Source organism: Thrips palmi, unplaced genomic scaffold (genome assembly GCF_012932325.1).
Source record: "Thrips palmi isolate BJ-2018 unplaced genomic scaffold, TpBJ-2018v1 HiC_scaffold_19, whole genome shotgun sequence".
Classification (NCBI taxonomy): Eukaryota; Metazoa; Arthropoda; class Insecta; order Thysanoptera; family Thripidae; genus Thrips; species Thrips palmi.
In genome coordinates, this window is record NW_023144628.1 from 4,206,180 (window position 1) to 4,225,416 (window position 19,237).

The 19,237-nt window shown below is 51.2% G+C and overlaps 5 protein-coding genes across 16 annotated transcripts in view; 2 read left to right on the forward strand and 3 right to left on the reverse strand.

Moving 5' to 3' along the window:
• Positions 1-4,664, forward strand: part of LOC117645740 (neo-calmodulin-like) — a 95,723-nt gene extending 91,059 nt beyond the window's left edge. For 9 of the 12 annotated variants that reach the window (XM_034386107.1, XM_034386108.1, XM_034386110.1 and 6 more), the window contains 4 exons: positions 1,096-1,231; positions 1,310-1,445; positions 1,526-1,674; positions 1,744-4,664. In XM_034386107.1, coding sequence (XP_034241998.1) covers positions 1,096-1,231; positions 1,310-1,445; positions 1,526-1,674; positions 1,744-1,775 — 453 coding nt within the window. In that variant the 3' untranslated portion in view covers positions 1,776-4,664. Of the gene's footprint in view, positions 1-622; positions 750-1,095; positions 1,232-1,309; positions 1,446-1,525; positions 1,675-1,743 lie in introns of all 12 variants that reach the window. The other 3 variants (XM_034386118.1, XM_034386116.1, XM_034386119.1) reach the window with 1 other exon arrangement.
• A 45-nt stretch (positions 4,665-4,709) lies between these two features.
• On the reverse strand, positions 4,710-10,291 carry LOC117646246 (carboxypeptidase N subunit 2-like). The gene is made up of 10 exons (XM_034387079.1): positions 10,260-10,291; positions 8,023-8,242; positions 7,687-7,917; positions 7,217-7,611; positions 6,616-6,856; positions 6,124-6,519; positions 5,881-6,024; positions 5,496-5,804; positions 5,213-5,365; positions 4,710-5,145 (listed from the first exon to the last, which is right to left on the reverse strand). Exons 1-10 carry the CDS (start codon positions 10,289-10,291, stop codon positions 5,002-5,004), a joined length of 2,265 nt encoding a protein of 754 aa, XP_034242970.1. The 3' UTR covers positions 4,710-5,001.
• Positions 10,292-11,935: 1,644 nt separating this feature from the next.
• Positions 11,936-13,968, reverse strand: LOC117646402. The gene is made up of 2 exons (XM_034387300.1): positions 13,617-13,968; positions 11,936-13,483 (listed from the first exon to the last, which is right to left on the reverse strand). Exon 2 carries the CDS (start codon positions 13,452-13,454, stop codon positions 13,065-13,067), a length of 390 nt encoding a protein of 129 aa, XP_034243191.1. The 5' UTR covers positions 13,455-13,483; positions 13,617-13,968; the 3' UTR covers positions 11,936-13,064.
• Positions 13,969-14,180: 212 nt separating this feature from the next.
• Positions 14,181-17,754, forward strand: LOC117646394. Its single transcript, XM_034387288.1, has 11 exons — positions 14,181-14,610; positions 14,688-14,898; positions 14,972-15,102; positions 15,186-15,377; positions 15,450-15,991; positions 16,064-16,350; positions 16,422-16,517; positions 16,604-16,888; positions 16,963-17,053; positions 17,131-17,242; positions 17,320-17,754. The coding sequence occupies exons 1-11, from the start codon at positions 14,454-14,456 to the stop codon at positions 17,367-17,369; spliced, it is 2,154 nt and encodes a 717-aa protein (XP_034243179.1). The 5' UTR covers positions 14,181-14,453; the 3' UTR covers positions 17,370-17,754.
• LOC117646400 lies at positions 17,751-19,108 on the reverse strand. Its single transcript, XM_034387298.1, has 5 exons — positions 18,823-19,108; positions 18,570-18,726; positions 18,391-18,484; positions 18,120-18,296; positions 17,751-18,049 (listed from the first exon to the last, which is right to left on the reverse strand). The coding sequence occupies exons 1-5, from the start codon at positions 18,888-18,890 to the stop codon at positions 17,889-17,891; spliced, it is 657 nt and encodes a 218-aa protein (XP_034243189.1). The 5' UTR covers positions 18,891-19,108; the 3' UTR covers positions 17,751-17,888.
• Between the last annotated feature and the right edge of the window lie 129 nt (positions 19,109-19,237).

Sequence of the window (19,237 nt, forward strand, 5' to 3'; positions counted from 1 at the left end):
CAGCGCTGCCCCCGCCTCGCCCCGCCTCGCCCTCCTCCCCACGACGCTGCGGTGCCGTCAGAGCGTCGCGACGGCGGGCCGGCGCCACGGGCGAGAGTGGCTCCTCCTCCCCCCACCCCCGCCGGCAGGGTGCCGCAGACGCCGCGCCGCGCCAGGCCCGCCAGGCCCGCCAGGCCAGCAGCGGAGCAAGCAGAGCAAGCGGCCCGACCTGCATTTTGTGCTGAGGTGGGCTGACTGCCCTACTGCCTCGACCCTCGGCCGGCGTCGCCGCGCCGCACCGCCTGCATGCACCGCACGTTAATTGGAACCACCGCGCCCCGCGACGCCCGGCAACGCCGCCGAGGCGACGTGACGCGACGGTGACGTGACGGCGACGTGACGACGACGTGACGGCGACGTGACGACGCCGGGACGATGGCGCGAACGAGGCGACAGGACGACGTCGTCCGGGAGCTAACGCGCAGCACGGGATGCGTTCAAGTGGACACACACATACACACACTCACACACGGCAGCGGGACGTGGCGTGGGAGGGCCGGGATGGGGAGCAAAGAGGAGACGCGACTGCAGTGAAGGGTGTACACTCCCCCTCCCCTCCCCCTGATGCACCGCGTGCTTCTAGTCCCCTCGTCGGCATGGCCCTCTTGGCCGGGGCCGGGGCCAGCATGGCGGCAGGTGAAGAGAAGTACTCGCAAGAGTTCAGGAGGCTGACCCGGCTCACCAGCGGCTACGAGACGAGGACGCAGTCCGTAAGTCGTTCGCGAGTTCGTTCAATCAGCAATTCATTCATTCATTCATTCATTCATTCATTCATTCATTCATTCATTCATTCATTCATTCATTCATTCATTCATTCATTCATTCATTCATTCATTCATTCATTCATTCATTCATTCATTCATTCATTCCCTCCCGGAGCGCTCCAGCGGCAAGCGCCTGCGAGCAGCGGGATAGGCAGTGCCGCCGAAGCCGCAAGTCGAGCGGTTGCCTACCTCGCATTACCATTACCATTAAGGGCTAGACCGGCTGCACCTCGTGGTGCGCGAGAGAGAGACGCGTGGCCTGACCGGGCCGGCCGCCCCGTTTGTGTTGCAGTCCGAGTACGGCCTGACCGAGGACCAGGTGGCCGAGTTCAAGGAGGCCTTCATGCTGTTCGACCAGGACGAGGACGGCACCATCACCATGGCCGAGCTGGGCGTGGTGATGCGCTCCCTCGGGCAGCGGCCCACTGGTGAGCAGGGCCCCAGTTGTTGCTTTGCGAATCGGTTTGTACCAAAAAGAGTGTGTGCCATCATGCCGCCCGTTGCAGAGACGGAGCTGCGCGACATGGTGAACGAGGTGGACCAGGACGGCAACGGCACCATCGAGTTCAACGAGTTCCTGCAGATGATGTCCAAGAAGATGAAGGGCGCTGACGGCGAGGAGGAGCTCCGGGAGGCGTTCAGGTCGGCGTCCAGGCCCCGCCAAATCCACCTTAGCTCGCCATTCTCGCCTTTCTCGGCCATTCACGGTGCGTCTGTTGCAGGGTGTTCGACAAGAACAAGGACGGCCTCATCTCGTCGTCGGAGCTGCGCCACGTCATGACCAGCCTCGGCGAGAAGCTGTCCGACGAGGAGGTCGACGACATGATCCGGGAGGCCGACCTCGACGGCGACGGCATGGTCAACTACGAAGGTGAGCGGTCTGTGAGACGGCGGACAGAGCATCGAGTGGCCCGTGTGCTTGACGACGCGCTTGTTGCAGAGTTCGTGACCATCCTGACGGCCAAGAACTGAGTTGGCAGTCGCCGGTCGCTGGCCGACCAGTGCAGCCACTCGGTGTCCTTGTCCGTCTCCACGGCGGCGGCGCGCTGTCGCGGTGCTGAAGACGACGGCGCTGCGCCGCCGCTCCAGAAACGGGCGGCGTGTGACGCGACGCCCGCCTTTCCAGAGACATTCGCACGCATTCATGCGTCTCGTTTAGGTTACTATTATTATTTATAATATTATAAAATTATTACGATTATTGTTATTACTATTATATGAGGAAAGACGTCTGACCGTTGCGAAGAATGCTTAAGACCGGAGCATGCCAAGTCCGCACGCACAGACCAGTGCCCGACGCGTTGGTCTGACCTCGGCAGTAGTAACTATAACAATGTGTGAGTGCTTTCGAAAGACGGCATTTCCAACCCGACGATGATGTGTGAGAACCTTTTTATACTACATGATGTGTGTGTTGTGTTAGGTTAGCATTGACTTTTAAATCGTGATGGACACAGAGACCAGCCTTCATATGTAGCGATAGTGCGGTACGCGCGGCAGGAACGATTTGACGGTGTTGTAGAATGCTTGCCAGTCCGACCCGTAGTCTTTAACCAGCATGCCGTTTCTGAAATGTTATTATTATAATTAGAGGATCGCGCCGTGGATTTTATTCACATTATCCATCTATACCAATATAGATTACGATCTGCGGGGCTACCGTTAAGCAGACCCAGTGTAGGAAATATAGAAGGTTTCCCTTTCGCATAATTTCTAGGGCGACGTAGACACACTATTATTTTGCGGTGATCTATCTCAGCATTTTCCGCTTGACACCAATATTCATTATAAAAGTAAAACAGAAGGGAATTCGAATTCTCCTTGATGGCATTCACGGAGTTGCACTTAAGCATATTAAATTAGGTTTTCTCGGTTCTTAAGACCTTTCATTTTAACTACTAGTCCTCACGAATGCTATTTTGCGGTGACTCACGAGATAAGTTAAGTTTGTACCTTGCATTCGAATGGGCCCTACGGACATCTAGGGGCTTATTCTGCTGTGGTGGAGTGTACTTTCCACTGCTTTTTGTGTCTGTACGAATGGGGTGTAGTCTGTATGTCTTCATGTTTGTGGGTGTGTGTATGTGTGTGTTTGTATGTATGAGCACGCGCCCGTATTTTAGTTTCGGTGTGAACATTTCGTTTGTTTTGATTTCACAAATTGTGTGTTTTTGTACAGTGACGGCGACACATATTGCTGCGCTATTTGTGTGAAGACAATATAATTTCTTTATTTGCTTAGAAGCACTGCGAACACTTACTTCTTGTACGTACGGACCAATTGCCGTATATTTTTGTGGTTGATAGAGCTTATACCTTCAAAAGAATCATTTCCTCGTTGATCGAGGGTTTGTGTAGAATGCTAACGATTGTATTTGATTTCACACATTTGTCTAAAATGTTAGAGGGAACATATATTTTTGGTGAAATTATATCGTAGTGTCAACAGAAGGACGGAATCAGTGGGAGGGTTCTTCAAGATGAATCAGTTGTCAGATGGCAGTATTTTTCCTGATGCAAATTTGTCTTTTTAACTCGTCTATATGGCTTCATCTTAGTCACCTATCACAAAAATTCACGACGCAAAAAAAAAGGAATTTGTGACAGATCCGACTGTAATGATTAAGACGTGATTATGATCGACTCGACAAAGAAGGTCCTGAGGAGACACGATCTGAAATTCCATAAATTAGCTTAATTTTAAATCGACAGTATTCTCAATTATGATATCAAGGTTCGTCTCTCCTCTACGTCCAAAATTGTAGTTCGCAATATCTTGAAATACTTCATATTTTCGCTCTTAAGTAATTTAAATTGCGTGTGAATTTTGAGTGAAGAGCGCTAGAAAAATATACTTTGTGATTCTCTATCACTAATTTACAGCCACGTAGTCAGTGTAAGTCTCTCCAATACTCTATCATAAATTTCAAAAATATCATAAATTTTAAAACTTTGTCAAAAATTATTTCTTGTTGAACACAAATATCCTCTATGTAACTAGATATGTGTTTTAACCAAAGTTTTGCCAGATGTTTTGTAGTCTTTCGGCCTAAGTAGGCCAAATGCTCGTACTGACGTTGCTTTTGTTCTCCTTCGAGTTGAGTTTGGAGTTTATTAGGCGTGTTGGCCAAACTGTACCTCGACTGCGTGATGTGAGTGAAAGGAGCTATGTGTGTGTTTGTAGGAAGGCGAATTCTTGATCTTTTGTAAATAGATTTTATTGAATTAATTCTTTTAGCCACAGTGCATTACCGATGGTGTGGCTATGACAGTGTTTAATTTTGTGGGTTTTCTTTTAAATTGATTTTGGTCTCTTAAGGCAAGAGAGAAAAGCTGTCAAAATGTTCAGCTGCAACAAAAAAAAGGTTGGGCTATGTGACTCTATAAAGTCGACCTTGTAAGCTCACTTGAAATTTGTGCCACAAGCGCTCTTTTGCGTGAACTTTTGAGTCACTTCCACACCTGTTTCGGACCGAATGTCTAAAGGATTCACGAGGGAGGTTTTTTAAAAATTCTTTAAAGTTTGTAAACATATATGTATATATCTAGTGGTCTTTTCTTCAAACTCTATCCGAGGCATCGCAGGGCGCACGCAACACCTGACGAGTGCGCCCTATCTACACGGTTGTCTTGTCTTCCGTTTCGCTTTTGCTAGTCAAGTCATTCGTGCACTTTTATCTTGACCGCTAAGGTATACATGTACATGTATACACAATTACGTAACAATATTTTATATGTGTGCCATAGACGCAAAGAAATTGCCATAAATGTTAATGCTGCGCTGTCGCTTTAAATGTTGATGTGAAAGAAGCAGAAAAATCCAGGAAAAGTAAAAGTAAATGAAACGTGCTGCTTTTTTGAGAGGTGCTTTGGTCTCCACCCTACACTTTGTATGGAACAAAAGGCTTCTACAAAAGGAGTCTTATTTATTTTAACAAAAACACATCTGGTGTGAGATCCACCGCGAGGCAGCGTGGCGGGTTTGGCGTTGGCTGACAGCCATGCTGACGGGCAGCGGCGCCACTCTGCGCCGCGTTGGACGCCGCACTCAGTCCAAGCGTCGAGCAGTACAAAAAGGTTAACGAGTGCCATTGGAGCGAATCAATGAGCAATGAGCAGGTGTGTTGATTTGGTGATGCTGACTAGCTGATGGCGTGGCGGGGTGGGGCCTGCCCGGCCCTGGCCCGGCCGTGCCGCCTCATAGCCTCGTGTTGAGGGGGGCGCTGCGCGCGCCGCGCGCGCTGCCGTTGTTGGCTCCGCTTCCGTTTGATAGCGCCGTGTGCTCGTCCTCCTCCTCCTCGATGACGTCGGTCGCCCTGCCGGCCGAGTCCAGGCGCGCGACCTGTCAAGGGGGCTTGCCGTTAGCGGTCGCCTACTCGAGGAGGAACTCGGGGTGCTCGAGGACGAACCTTTCTCTGCAGCTCCTCGTGGAAGGCCTCGTCCTCCTCGCTGTCGCTGTCGCTGTGGCCCTCGTCGCCCTTCGTCATCCGGTCCATGAACATGGCCTCCTCGTAGGACGGCGGGTGCGGGTCGGGCTCGTCCGGGGACGACGCTTGCTGCGCCTGCAACGGATTCAGCGGATCAGAGTACGAGGTCGAGAGGGTCGCGCAAGCCGGTCTGAAGCGCCGCAATCAGGGCGGCTTTGCTAGAATGCTCAGAGTGCTTTCGATCTTTGCCGACGTGCCGACTCACCCGCATGTTCTGCCGGCGCAGCTGCTCCTGCTGCTGCATCTGCATGCGGCGGTGCAGCCGTCGCCGCTCCGCCTCCTGCTCGCAGGCGCGCCGCTCCTCCTCCTGCTGCTGCTCGTGCTGCCGGCGCCGCCGCGCCTTGCCGCGCCGCACGCGCCGCGCCATGCCCACGCCGAAGGCCACCGCCGCCACGCCGATCACCATCACGGCCACGAAGACCCACGTGCCCAGCGACGCCATGGAGCCCGCGCCCGGCGCCAGGCAGGCCGCGTGCCAGGACTGGCCCTGCGCCGACTCGGGGCTGTGGCACAGCTGCAGCAAAAGAGGCGGGGTCAGCAACAAAGCGTGTCGGTAGCGGTTAGCCACTAGAGGTGGCAGGGCGACGCACCAGGGAGTGCAGGTCTTCCTTGGGGGGCTGCGCCTGCAGGAAGTCCAGCATGTCGCGGAAGTCCTGGGTCCTGCAGTCACACCGCCAGGGGTTGTCGCCGAGGCGAATGGTCTGCAGGATGGCGTTCTCGCTGAACGCCTCGACCTGCCGAGCAAGCATTCAGTTGAGGCTGGCGGGGCGATGGCGATACCCCGTGCGGCTCGGGCTAGCGGCCTAGCGGGCCTGGCGGCGCGGGGTACTCACCTTGAGGGGGTCGGTGAAGCGGTTCCCCCGCAGGTCCAGCGTCTGCAGCACGGCCAGCGCGGCCAGCGAGTCGGCGCCGAGGTCCGTGAGCCTGCAGAAGGACACGTCCAGCGTGTGCAGCACGGGGTCGCTGCCGGGCGACGCGGCGCGTTCGGGCAACGCCGCCAGGGGGTTGTTGGACACGTTGAGGTGCCGCAGCCGCGGCATACCGTCCAGCACGGCCTCGGCCACCACCTGCAGCTCGGCGTGCGACGCGTCGAGGTGGCGCAGCTGGGGCGCCGACAGCTGCAGCGACGCGATGGGGTTGCGCGACACGTTGAGGGAGCGCAGCGCCAAGTGCAGCGAGAACGTCTCTGGGTGCAGCGCCGTCAGCCGGTTGCCGGACAGGTCCAGCTCCTGCAGCAGAGAGAGCGTGGGTTCGAGTACCTTCGGGGGCGGGCTTTATCGGGGGATATTTTTATGCCTTCAACAATAACAACACGAACACTGCACCTTGAGCATGTCCTCGGTGCCCTTGAACGCGTCGGCGGGCAGGTTCTCGAGGCGGTTGTCGGCGAGGTCCAGGTGCTGGAGCACGGCGTTGTCCATCAGCTCGCCGGGCTGGAGTGCCGCGATGCGGTTGCCGCGCAGACGCACCTCGGTCACGTTGGGCAGCGTGGCCAGGAAGGACGTCTCGTGCAGCGCGCACTCCTCGGCCTCCAGCACCTGCAGCGTCGCGGACCACGGCGCCGGCCTGCACAGTGTAGGGAAGGGAAACACTAATTAGACGAGTGTTGCCTTTTCGGGCATTACAACAATTCAACTATAAAAAAAATTAATTTAGAGCCCCCGGACAACGGCCAAACGCTCACGACGTCCCCGTGAACGCGACGTTGCGTGCCGCCAGTGCCGCCATGCTGCAGCAGGCAGTGGGAAGTGGGTCACTGCTGCAGCCAGGCGCGCAGGCCCGTGCCTCCGTGCCTCCATGACTCGGGCAGCGCGTCAATCAAGCGAGGCGATCATCGGCCGGCCGCTTCCAATCCCCAGCCAGCGCCATTGCCGCCGCCGGTGGAAAGGATTGAACCCTGCCCCCTCCCCCTCTCCCCACACGCACATTTTTAAGAGGTGCGACAGCTGGTCCGGGTCGCGCGGGCTGGGGGTGGCCGGCTGGGGCGGCAGGAAGTGCGCCAGGTCGGGGTTGCGGCTGACGGCGAGGTGCTGCAGCTGCGGCAGCGCCGAGAGCACGCCGGCGGGGACGGAGCGCAGGCGGCAGCCGGACGCGTCCAGCTCGCGCAGCTCCGTGGCGGTCGCGAAGACGGGCAGCTGCTGCAGGGGGTTGTCGGCCACGCGCAGCACGCGCAGCGCCGGCAGCGCGGCCAGCGCCTCCTCGCCGTCGATGGAGCTGACGGCGCACTTGGACACGTCCAGCACGTGCAGCGACTCGCTGCTCAGCGACTGGAACGAGCCGTGGCCCAGGTCCTGGATCCCGTTGCCGGACAGGTTGAGCACCTGTAGGATCAGAACCAACGTGGTCAGTGTAAGAGGTTCACGAGGGATTTTGGCCGCTCTAGCCGGGGCTCGAACCTGCATCACGGGGTTGTTGACGATGAAGCGGTCGGGCTTGACGTGCCGCAGGCTGGCGATCTTGTTCCTGCTCAGGTCCAGCGCCTCCAGGGCGGACAGCCCCACCAGCGCGCCGGGCGGGAAGGCGGCGATCTGGTTGCCGGCCAGCGACAGCTCCTGCAGGCGCTCCCACGCCGGCAGGTCGCGCGGCACCACGCGGATGGCGTTGTCGGACAGGTCCAGGACCTCCACCTGCAGCAGGGCGCTAACTGGGGTACACTGTGCAGACACTCGGACATGACCTCCAGGCGCGGCCAGCACGCACTGCAGTGCCCCGGGGCCAGGGGATTGGCTTACCTCTTCCGGTATCTCCGTGGGGTCCGGGAAGGCGCTCAGCTTTCTGTTGGAGCAGTCCACCAGCAGCGGACGCACTCCGAAGCGGCACTTGCAGGCCGCGGGGCACACCCCGGATGGCTCGTCGGGCAGGCTGGGCTCGTCGGGCACGTCGGGCAGGGCGTCCTCCTCGCCGGCGGCCGCGTCATGGTAGTCCTCGCCGTCCACACCGCCGAGCCGCGGCCCGCCGAGCACCGCGACGGCGAGCACCAGCAGCAGCAGCACGGCCCGCGCCGCCATCAAGCCCGCCGTCGCCTTGGCGCCTCGGCCGTCGGGGAGGGCGTCGCCCGGCGTCGCCCGGCCCCGCTGCAACAGGACTCACGCGTCTCACTTTGGGCAGGCAAGGCCTGGCAAGGCCTGCCAAAGCAGCGGCTCTTTCCGAAGAGTCGCCTCGCGGGTCGGCCCGTACTGGTGCGAGAGAGACAACGACGAAACAACGACCGGCTGGTGGTTCGCACCGCACGGCGCGCGATTCCCACGGCCGTGCCTCGCCTCGCGGTGAATCACGCCGACAGACAGAGACAGAGCTTCGCGCTTCACGGTGCGACTCGCGGGCCGGGGACTTCGGCACCGCCAGAGAAAGGCCGCGCGCCGCGACAGGCCGGATAACACGTCAAATGACTAAGAGGTGCGGTAACAGCGCACTCATTCCGGGGAGTCGTTTCGTCGCTCTGTCTTCGTCTTACTCGCGAGGCGGCCCGCAGGGCTGCGAGAGAGACAGAGAGACGAAGATGCTTCCGAGTGGCTCGGCCGCAGCGGCACGATGCGCGATGCGCGATGCTCTTAGCGTCGTTTATGACGTGGTCCTACGAGTCGGAAGTGGCACTCCGAGTTTGAAGCGGCGTGCCGTGATCTGCAGATCGCCGATTGGACTCCGACATTGTCGCAGAGTCCGAGGCTCGAGTGCTGCTGCCAATCGAGTCGTAATCCGCGAACTGCTTCGGCCCGTGGCCCTGGCCGCCCCGGCCTTCCCCGGCTGCCCCTGGCCTGGATGCGCGCCACGGCCGGGTCGGCCCCGCGGCCCTTGGACAGGCTGACCGCGGGACATCGCGTTTGGCCGCGGCAGTGACTCATCGCGCTGCCCCCGCGACGGCACACGGCGACACGCCGCCCCGGCCCCGCCCCTTCCTAGGCCAAATGGTTCGCCGATGAACACTCGCCGTGCCTTCGGCGCGCCGCCGTGGCCGTTTCGCTCAAGATAAAGCAGCCGCTTAGAGCTGGTGCCGCGGTGCCCGCGAGTCACCGCGAGCTGCGGGCCGAGCGGTGCGCGGAGTGTTTGTCAATAGAGCGGGGCCGCGTCCGCCAGGCGACGCGACGCGACAGCCGCCAACCTTCCCTTGCCTTCCCTCCCGCACGCTCCGCGCTCCGCATGCGGCCGTTCCTGAATGGAGCGCCGCGCCGCGCCGCGCCGAACGCAACGTGTGGCAGGAATACACACGGCGAGGCGGAGGCGGAGCAAACCGAGCCAAAAGTCAAAAGTAGTGTATTTTCCCCCTCCAACGTTCAACGGCACTGTGTAAACAACACGCGTTGTGTGACAGGCCACTTTTGGCTCCATCGGGCGGGCGATCAACGTCGCAGCGCGTCCAGACCCAAAAGAAAATTTTGTTTGCTCCTTGTTGTTGTCGTCGTCGCCGGAGAGGGCCCCCGATATTAGACCGGCACGCAAACAATGCATTTCCGCGGACTGCATGTCTAATTGGCTCGCGTCGGCTGCCTGCTCGGCTGTCCGCCTGGCTGCCTGCTTGGCTGCCCGCCTGACGCGCCACTTAGCACGGCCAATCAGAGCGTCCTCTGCGCGAGTCCAGCGCCGTCTCCGCTTACGCCTGCTACGCGCTACGCGCGTGTGTGTTTTTCTCTCCGCTCGATCGCACAACGGATGCAAAAATTGACTCGAGCTGCTCGAGCCGTCCGCGCCGAGTGATTACGCAGGCATCAGTCACACACGCAGTCTGTCTCTCTCGCACCCGTTCGGGCCGCCCCACGGGAGCGACAGAGTCAACGCCACGAAGCGGCCTGTCAGAATGAGGCGGCTGGCCACCTCCTCGGCAGCTGGCCTTCGATGCCGCACTCGTCGCTGTGACGGCGGTTTCGTTATTCGGGAAGAAAGTCATGAGCGTTCGGGTGTTTAGAAAGTCGACGGAGGGAGCGGCGGAGGGAGAAGACGACAGGGCGGGGGAGGGGGCGATCGTGATCCTGACCTTGAGGGGAAGTCATGAATATCCCACTGCATGGCGATTCGAGCCGGCCGGCTTAAAGGGACGAGGGGGAGGCCGGGAGGGGGGGGGGATGGACACACCTGTGGCTGCCTGTGGCTGCCCGTGGCAGGAACTCGGTTACATGCGCTATTCACCGGCTTCACCGCATGCCGAGGCTCGTGTGCGTGCGTAAGCTTTGTGTGTGTGAGGAATAGGAAAGGCGAGCTGCAGTCACGTCCGAGGTCCCGTCCACACACACACGCACACGGAACATGATACAACTATCTACGACTCGGATCATCACCCTCGGACGACCAGGGCCCAAATGTATGCATGTCTTTCCTTCAGTAGCAGGAACCCACACTGAGAAAAACGATTACACGCATAGACGAACATTTCACTCCAATGATTGGTGATTTGTCTTTTTCTTTTCGCGTGCAGGTCCATCCATAGCGACAGTCCCATGCCCGCCTAGGGAGCAGACTGATTCGGCCTGCGTTTCGTTGCTACTGTCTCTCACGCCCCGAGAGTGCGAGAGAGACGAACAACGCGTGGAGTCGGGGAATCGGCGTGCCCCAGCGTGCAGCCCGTCGCGGCATCGCGGCGGCATTTCGGCGCGCTCCTCCGCCGTGGCCGCCTTGGCTAGGCCGTGCCTTATCTCCGGCATCGATCTAGCCGCTAATCTTATCGGAGCGCCCCGCCCCGCCCCGCCCCACCTGCTCGGAGCCCTCGGAGCCCAGCCCTGTCCATGACGCGTCGCTCTGTGTCGCTCGCACCCGTTCGCCATGGTTCCGACTGCCCGCTTGCTCTGAACGCCGGCGAACTTTGAAGCCTTTCAAGTCCCACTGAAACCGCCGTGATTACGCTCATCGCGGTCCTCGCTCTGTCTCTCTCGCACTCGTGGGGCGCCCCGTGAAGGTGCGAGAAAGGCAGAGCGACGAAACAATGTTCGCAATAAATGATCTACGCACCCCAGACTGCACCGGAGCGCCTGGGCGTTGTACAGTCCCGTCGAGCACGCGTGTGTGGCGGTGCGGCCTACCCCCGCGACGACAGGCGCTCCACTTCGGCCGGCCGACGCGGACCTCTCTCCCTCCCTCACCTGGGCGTGTCAGCTCCGGGCGTCTCCCGCGCCGTGCGGCCGGGATGGCGGCCTGGATGGCGGCGGCGAGGGCGGCCGGATCGACGCCGTGGTGCAGACGGACACCGCGACCGCGCTACAGCGAACAGCCAACTACAGCTCCCGCATTCCCGCGTGTCGCCGACGGACGAGAAGCCGACACCTGGATGGCCTGGGTGCCACGCCGCGCCACGCCGGCCGGTCTCTGAGACACTACACTGGACACTGCACCGGAGCGGCGAGGCGAGCCTTCCGGCTGCGCGGGCTGCAGGCGGGCGCACTGCGTGAGGCGCGCTGCGTTGCGCACTGCACCGCGGCGTCGGCTGGACTGATTACTGCGGGGCGCGGGGCGGGCTGGCGGGCTACCTGCCCGTCGTACCTGCCGTACCTGGGCCGCATGGCCCGGGCCGCGTCGCCGCGTAGCCGCGGCACCGGCGGACGCGACTACACACGTGACGCACCGGCGCGGCGCGGACGGACTCTAGGGCCGGCTCAACTCTAGGGTGACCAAGGAAAGAAGAAGTCGACTCTCAGTCGGATACAGAAACTCACACGCATCAATTTTTTTCAGACCTGATTTATTCCCTTAAATCTACTTCACATGAAATGAAAATGCTCAACAGACAACATGGATGCACATCACTATCTATCACAGGCACCTGCAGTGTCTAGCCTCATAACAGGTTTAAAGATGGAGGACTACAAGATATTTTTAACATGCAACTTGCCATTCAACGCTGGGACTAGGTAAGACAATTCACAAATAAAAATTTGTGATGTTTCTAAAATGCTACTGACATTCACTCTCAGAGAGTGAATCAGACTCATGTTTTATTTTTATGAAACTTGTACATATTTTGCAGATATTAAAATATTGTTAAAAGCAAAATGGATCAGCATCACTAAAAATTTATTTTCCAGGTCTCCGTAATAATTGTTTACTTCCTTTCTATATAATAAAATAAGGAGAGCTAGAAGTCTTAAATATTTCTTGGTGAAACATAATTTCTAACCAGCTTGGCATTTGTACATTATTTCAAATTCATCACAGTCATGTCATTAGCTCATTAACAATCCTTACACTATCATGGTGATAAGATCTAAGATAAAAACATATTTAACACCAAGACTAAAATCACTTTTTTCTGTCAATGTACATAAGGTATGACTCCTGTATACATTATGTCGCTGACACCATGGTTAGCTTGTAAAACTAAGTACACTTAAAAAAGAGAAAGAGAGAAAAAATGATAACTTTTTCTGCTTCTACCTAAAGTAGTACTGTAGAACACAAAAAGTTCGAAAAAGTTAAGACAAACCAAGTTAATACTTCAAAATCAAATTTTTCAAATTTAATTCATTTGAATTGGTTGAGGTGATTCAGTAAACACATACCAGTATCAGAACTAAAATTAATTATTATGGCCCTTGTAAACTAAAACATTTAAAAGAAATGAACATGTATGCATAAAAAACATTAGACATTTAAACAAAATAATAAGCCTCTGCTTTGCTAAAACTTCTAGTAAATTTTGGTAGTCCTGATACAAACTGAACAAAACACAAAAATTTACTGAGACTATTAATATCACATTATTACTAGTGGCAAATAAATTAGAGAGAAAGACGAAAAATCAACAGCTGAAATACATATGCTGCTGGGTGAGGAATGTACATTCGGGCAGAGTTCACTGATCGTCCTCCCCTTCCAACGGACTGTCAGGCTCACTGGGAGCTCCTAGACTTTCAGACTCTTGCATGAGATCTTCCTCTTGACCCAGCGCTGGAAATGCATCTTCCTCCTCCTCTTCTTCCTCCACCTCATGTATTGGCACCCTTTCACGAAGAACAATGATCTCAAGCCTCATTTGAATATCAAAGAGGAAAGAGAAAACTGCGTACATGACTGGGATCATATATCTTGACTCCCAGGCTAATCGAACAAGAAAATGGAAGCCTCTGGTACATGAGTCTTGAAGACCTTCACTTGGAAGCTTTGAGGGATTGCCCAGAGGAATAGATGGGGTCCATAACGCACTGAGCAGCTTCGTCAATGGTACCATGATTGGGGTTGACATTATGATCTCCGTCTCACACAGAATCGATCCTACAGAAAGAAACGAAAATATTAATAGAATAGACCGAGTTGAATTTCACCGTTTACAAGAATCACTTCAGAGTGACAGATAATAAGACAACAGAGAGGTTTGAGGCAGTCGAGGTTAGTTGAGGTTTCGTACCTGAGGGACAGCAGACAGCAGCTAAGAGCAGTAAAGATCAAAAGGAGAAGGGAGTTGGGGGCAATTTAAAACTCAGAAATTCGGAGTGCGTCGATTTTCGAGGAAGATTTATGGTGATTTTACACGACAAAAATGACAAACATAAACACACGGGTATCCAACCCACATTGACAATCACATACTATTGCTTGGAAAGATTTCGGAAAGATCGCGATTTGTCAGTCAGCTGTCTTGTGGAATCAATCTATCGTGAGCTTCTTAATCATGATGAGTCTAAGTAAAAGGCTCATTACAAAAAGAAACACATAAACTTGTTCTTGGGTAAAGTTGGCTAGCCAGCGCACAGTTTCACCAACAGCCAGACAAGAAATGCAAATCATGGAACAAGCTATTTGACAAATCCTTGCAAGAAACCGCAATTCGGTAAAGAGGAGAATTTTTTAAAGTAAACACCTTTCTTGTTGAATATTTTCTTTCTTTGTCATGGTATTATGAGCCTTCTTTTCAAGTCTGCTTTGGGGCAGTGATTGGTAGCCTTGAAATTTGAATTTTAGCGCGCCGGTGCCATGCTTTGCCAGTTGCCTGACCTGACCTGTCAATGTCAACTGTAAACAAAGGTTAACGAGAACGTCACTGACGTACCTTGAGAAGACCTCGTTAAGTTTACAGTCGAAATTTAGGCATGCCTCTGCTAGATTTCACGGGCATTTCTCAGTTGACGAAATTTTTAAATGAGTGTATCAATGAGCTTTGTTTGTGGTGATAACCTTTAATAGCTCTAACTGTCACTGAGGGTGGTAAAAATGCTGCTTTAATTTAAAAAAATATTTTTAAAAAATGATTCAATCTGGGAGCATTTGTCGGAGTTCTGACTCCGTGGAGGCGGTGTGGACCTCACTTATGCCAAAGAGTAGCATGGTCGAAAACTTCAATGAAGATGAGGATGTAATTAAATTGTCCCTTTTGCTTAAATCCACCCAACTCCTCCTCACAGGTTTGTATAAAGTTTTATGTCATCGCTGACTCCTTACTTTCGTTCATCGTTTGGACCTGTGTTTTGTGTATTTCAAGGCCTCAGGCAGAAACAGTTACGTGGCTCGAGTGAAGTCAATTCGTTAAAAGTTCAACTACAAGCTGTAACACGAAAGAAAGAGCAATATGAGACTGATGCTAAAAATCTTCGAAAGGAGCTGTCAGATCTAAAATTTGAATTGCAATCATCGGATTTAAAGGCTAAGAAGTTTCAGAAGGAAGCCGAGTCGGCCAGTGTAAAATGGAAACAGTGAGTTTAAAAGATTCCTACATCCTGCCAGGCCCAGTCCTCAGTGCCTTGATGTCCTTTATGGTCTTTACAGGTTACAATCAAGGATAAGTAGTGAAGTGGAAACTCGCCTTAATGCTGTGTTTAAGGCCTGTCTTCAGCAGAACAATGCTGTAACAGTCCAGCAAATGATGACCCAATTGCAAACTCAACCTCAATTCACAGGTGAGTGGAGTTGCAATTTATTTATGTTTTTATTATCATCCTATAGTATTATTGAATTTCGCAAATTTCGCCAAATTTTTTAGACTTTCCAACTGATGAATGGCCAGCTGCTAAAGTGCAACAAGTAGCTGAACTTGCTGGAAAGGATACAATCAATGCTAAGACCCATTCAAGTCGTGAAAATTTAGAGGCAATTTCACCTGACAAAAGTTTAATACTAGACACTCCAGATGCTTGTAAAAGATCCACCTTTCAAAGGCACAAATCAGACAAAAGTAAGTTTTCTCATCATTCCATCTAGTGTCCAAGTTTGTGTTTTAATCTAATTTGTTTTTATCTACTTCCAGATGATTTTGCAAAACCTAGACACTTAGCTGAAATCATGAATTCAGTAGCTTCATCCCCGGATGAAATAGCTCCTACCCCACCCTCTGCTAGCAACAAACAAGAAAGTAAAAGGAGGGGAAAGAATAAAAAGATTTTCAAGAGTGATGAAGCAATCATTGATCAAAAGGAGCCCGTTGTGTATGCTGTTGATACACAGGATGTCGATGAACCTGTGAACCAAAGATCTGTATTGAAGGAAAATATTATCATACCAGAAACATTTAACCCAGAAAATTGTGAAGAACAAGTAGAATATAGACCCTCCTCTAGAAGAGACAAAGAGAATGGTAGCAGTTTGACCTCAACTGGTCATCATGACAAAAAATCTCCTTCTGGTACCCCAGTCAATGTTAAATCTCCCTCCACTCCCTCTAAAGCGCAGACAACAAGAGATCCAAGTCCTATCTTTGGAGGTAATTCAGGAAGTAAAAAAATTGGTGCACGAAATTTAAATATCTCTCTTGGATCATCCTCCAAGAAACAAAGATTCAGAAGCAGCTCAGTAAGTCTCTCTAGAATAATTTTAACATTTTTCATTCTTCAAAACTTTTTTATTTAAAGATCTTTTTTTCAGTTTGCGGCAGCAAATGCAGTGGATACGAGTTATCGAAGAACTGAAAGTGGAAAACGGAAAATGTCAGTCCAACCAACTATAACTAGTTATGTTGACAATATGAATGGGTCAAAATTGAACTCATCCAAATCAAACAGATCAACCAAGCTATCCCTGCAAAACAGAAAGCACCTTGGCTCTAAAGCTAAGAAATCCACTGGAGCAGATCTTTCTAAGACTTTGACTCATTTAAGTGAAGAGGAGCAAATAGAATTAGCCATATCAAAGTCTCATCATGATAATTATAGGTATGGTGCTTTCAAGTTTGGTATTGCTTTATGTTTCGGATGATCACCTAATGATTTGTTTTTATTATAAGCCATTTGACAGATGACAGTGATGCCACAATGTTTGAACCCATTAGTCCAGCTCGTACTACTAAGGAACCTCTTCAAGGAAATGTGCAGTCTGCTGTGTACGTCATAAGTGTACTACAAAACGCATGTTGTATGATGCTATTTAAATCAATTTTCTTTTATTACTATGAATGCAATTTTCTAGGACTTCTACTATTTCTTTGAAAGATAGACATGATTTTAAGGATAGTGAAGGGGCATATTTTGAGCCAATGTATGCTAGCACTGAAAAGGAATTCATCACTCCAACTAAACGGAGGAAACCAATGGATAACTTTGAAGGAACATTACAATCTCAGTTCAAGCCCCCTTTTGTAAGCACCCAAAAAGTATCAATGGATAACTCTGCTCTGAATGAGTTTGTTGAGCTTCTGGACGAGAAGAATCTCGATGATACTCCTCCCCGACCTATAGAAAACAGCTACAACCAGTAGGTTGACTTATTGTTAATGAAACCATAGTTTATCTTAATCTTTTTCTTCATCAAATTTAATTCTGTTTCAGTTTGCCAAAAAAAAATAAGACCTATGGAAAAGTACGTAAGAAGCTTGAAAGGAAGAATCTTCCTGCTTTGGAATGTACTCAATGTGGCAGGGTAAGTGACAATCAGAAACGTATAAGATTATTTGAAGAAATATTATAATACCATACTAGTAATAATAATTTCCTCAGTTTTTCGCTGCTGCATTTGGTGATGATGATAAAGCAAGAAGGGAAATAGTCAACTCCTGTTCTCGTCACAGGGATAGGATTGGTGCTGGTGCTAGCCCTGTAACGCCACCAGGTAAAACAATAAGATTTATTTTGGCATTATCTATACATGAAGTCTCTTTATTGAACTGGTTGGCTTTCGAATTCAAGGTTACTGGGATCCAGGATGGCGTTCACCTCAAGATGCCAACAAAGCTTAAGATATATGAACATGAACCTTTCATTACATTCCTCTATCATTATGTGTTTCTGTTTTCCAACTGAACTGTTAAGATTATTCGAGCCAAGCTCAATTACTTCTCTGCCTTTTATTTTACCTGTCTCAGACAGTGATTTATGTTTACGTTTTGTTTTTGTATAGTGTTTATAATCAGTTTGATTTAGAGGTGACAAAAATGCGCATCTCCATGATTATTATTATTTTGTCCTAATCTTGGTAACTGTAGGTTTGCCATGATTTAGTGATAGTGCTGTGGTTTTGTTCTTCTAAAACAAACTGTGCCCAGTTTATATCATGTGTTATTTTTTAAGTTAAAACAGAAGAAAAATTTCGTCCAGTTTTAAAAAAAAAATTGTTTTAATTTATTTTGTCTTTGCTGTTTATTTTCCTTAAAACTTAACTTTGACTGAACAAATCAAATTGGTGAACTATTCTAATGTGAGATCTGAAAATGAATATGAGCATTCTTGATTTCTTCGAGAATGTTGAGTGAATTTGTTCAACAGTTTGGGTCACCACATCGGAGACGAGAACTCGGCAATGGTTCTAAATATTGCCTAGTATTCCGCATCCTTGCAAGTCCCAAGCGAGAAATTGTATCTTCATATTCTGATCGTCCAGGTATGTATGGTGAGAACCAGTGCTTTAAGTTTTCAGGTGCTGGACAAGAAATGTGGTCTTTAGTTGCTAACTCATGAGATAAAACAGATTGTTGTGATTTGACACTTACTTCGTGTAAAGACAAGGGGGTGACTTTTATCTACAATATGCCGAGTCTTTGGGTAGAGAGGAAAGAGACTTGCATCTCTATAACCATTTGTCAACCCAATTCGTAGTGGCTCTATAGGTGTCCCTGCTTCACAGACTTCCACTGGTCTTAGTGAAGTGTAGCATCCAGGTAAATGTCCTGGAATAGTAGATGTGTTACTTTTATAACATTTTTTTGTGTTTTGCTTCCCACATATTTATTAGATGTGCAATAACAACCATGTGCAACCCACCTCGTTTTGCATAATCAATGATATGGAAAGCATTCATTTTAGAATCTTCATCTGGACACAAGTGATCAAGAATGTTGCTTGCCCGAGTTGCCATCTAAAAGATAAAATTGTTGAAAGTCTCAAGCCTCTTTTGTGTTTGTAAAAGTTTAGAGAAAAGAAGATTGCTCAACATAACTTACAACTTTGCGCATAGCTTGCATCTGGTTATAAACTTGCATGTCCTTTGCTCGTGTATAGCGCATGTAGGACACTTCTGGAGTTGGGCCATGGTCAAGGCAAGAGCAGTCTTCCACTGCAGGGCGCTGAAGTAATAGTGAGCATTCTGCATCAGGTCTCCTGCAATTGCATTGTTACATTTTAGAGTTGAAGTCTTGAAAGAATCATTTCATATGTCATTTCTGTTATCTGAGTGTACTAGTAGGCCTGTCTTACTTGCTTGAATCAGGGTTTGGGTATGGAAAGTCCATTTCCATTGGAAATCCATCTGGCATGGCCATCATTTTGATTGTTACTATCAACCGTCAAATAGATTTTAATTATCTTATTTTAAAATTGGCCCATGTATTTTTTTCTTGTTTTAAATTATTTTTCTCTTTTTTTTAGGTTTTTAAATTTTTAAAGGTTTAATGTTGTTTCATTTGTTTTCTGCAACCCCTAGGGTTGCTGGTTGTCATAGAGACAATTACAACAATTGAACCTTGAGACAGGTGGGGGCTGGGGGAAGAAGGAAGGGAGGCTCCACTAGTCCATCCAGTTCAGTTGCTCAGTCATTCAATTTAAGTGCGTAAGTGACACAGCTTGGACCAATCAATAGACAGGAAAGTCAAAGGACGCCAAAATGACAACA

Coding starts and splice junctions, on each gene's coding strand:
- LOC117646246 (XM_034387079.1), bottom strand. CDS start 10,291: ATGCAGTGGGATATTCATGACTTCCCCTCAAG. Junction 8,243..10,259: donor ATTCATGACTTCCCCTCAAG/GTCAGGATCACG, acceptor GGTGCTCGGCGG/GCCGCGGCTCGGCGGTGTGG. Junction 5,146..5,212: donor ACGAGGAGCTGCAGAGAAAG/GTTCGTCCTCGA, acceptor CCCCCTTGACAG/GTCGCGCGCCTGGACTCGGC.
- LOC117646394 (XM_034387288.1), top strand. CDS start 14,454: ATGATTCAATCTGGGAGCATTTGTCGGAGTTCTGACTCCGTGGAGGCG. Junction 15,378..15,449: donor AAGGCACAAATCAGACAAAA/GTAAGTTTTCTC, acceptor ATCTACTTCCAG/ATGATTTTGCAAAACCTAGA. Junction 17,054..17,130: donor AATGTACTCAATGTGGCAGG/GTAAGTGACAAT, acceptor TAATTTCCTCAG/TTTTTCGCTGCTGCATTTGG.
- LOC117646400 (XM_034387298.1), bottom strand. CDS start 18,890: ATGATGGCCATGCCAGATGGATTTCCAATGGAAATGGACTTTCCATAC. Junction 18,727..18,822: donor CCAAACCCTGATTCAAGCAA/GTAAGACAGGCC, acceptor ATGCAATTGCAG/GAGACCTGATGCAGAATGCT. Junction 18,297..18,390: donor CATTGATTATGCAAAACGAG/GTGGGTTGCACA, acceptor CTACTATTCCAG/GACATTTACCTGGATGCTAC.
- LOC117646402 (XM_034387300.1), bottom strand. CDS start 13,454: ATGTCAACCCCAATCATGGTACCATTGACGAAGCTGCTCAGTGCGTTA.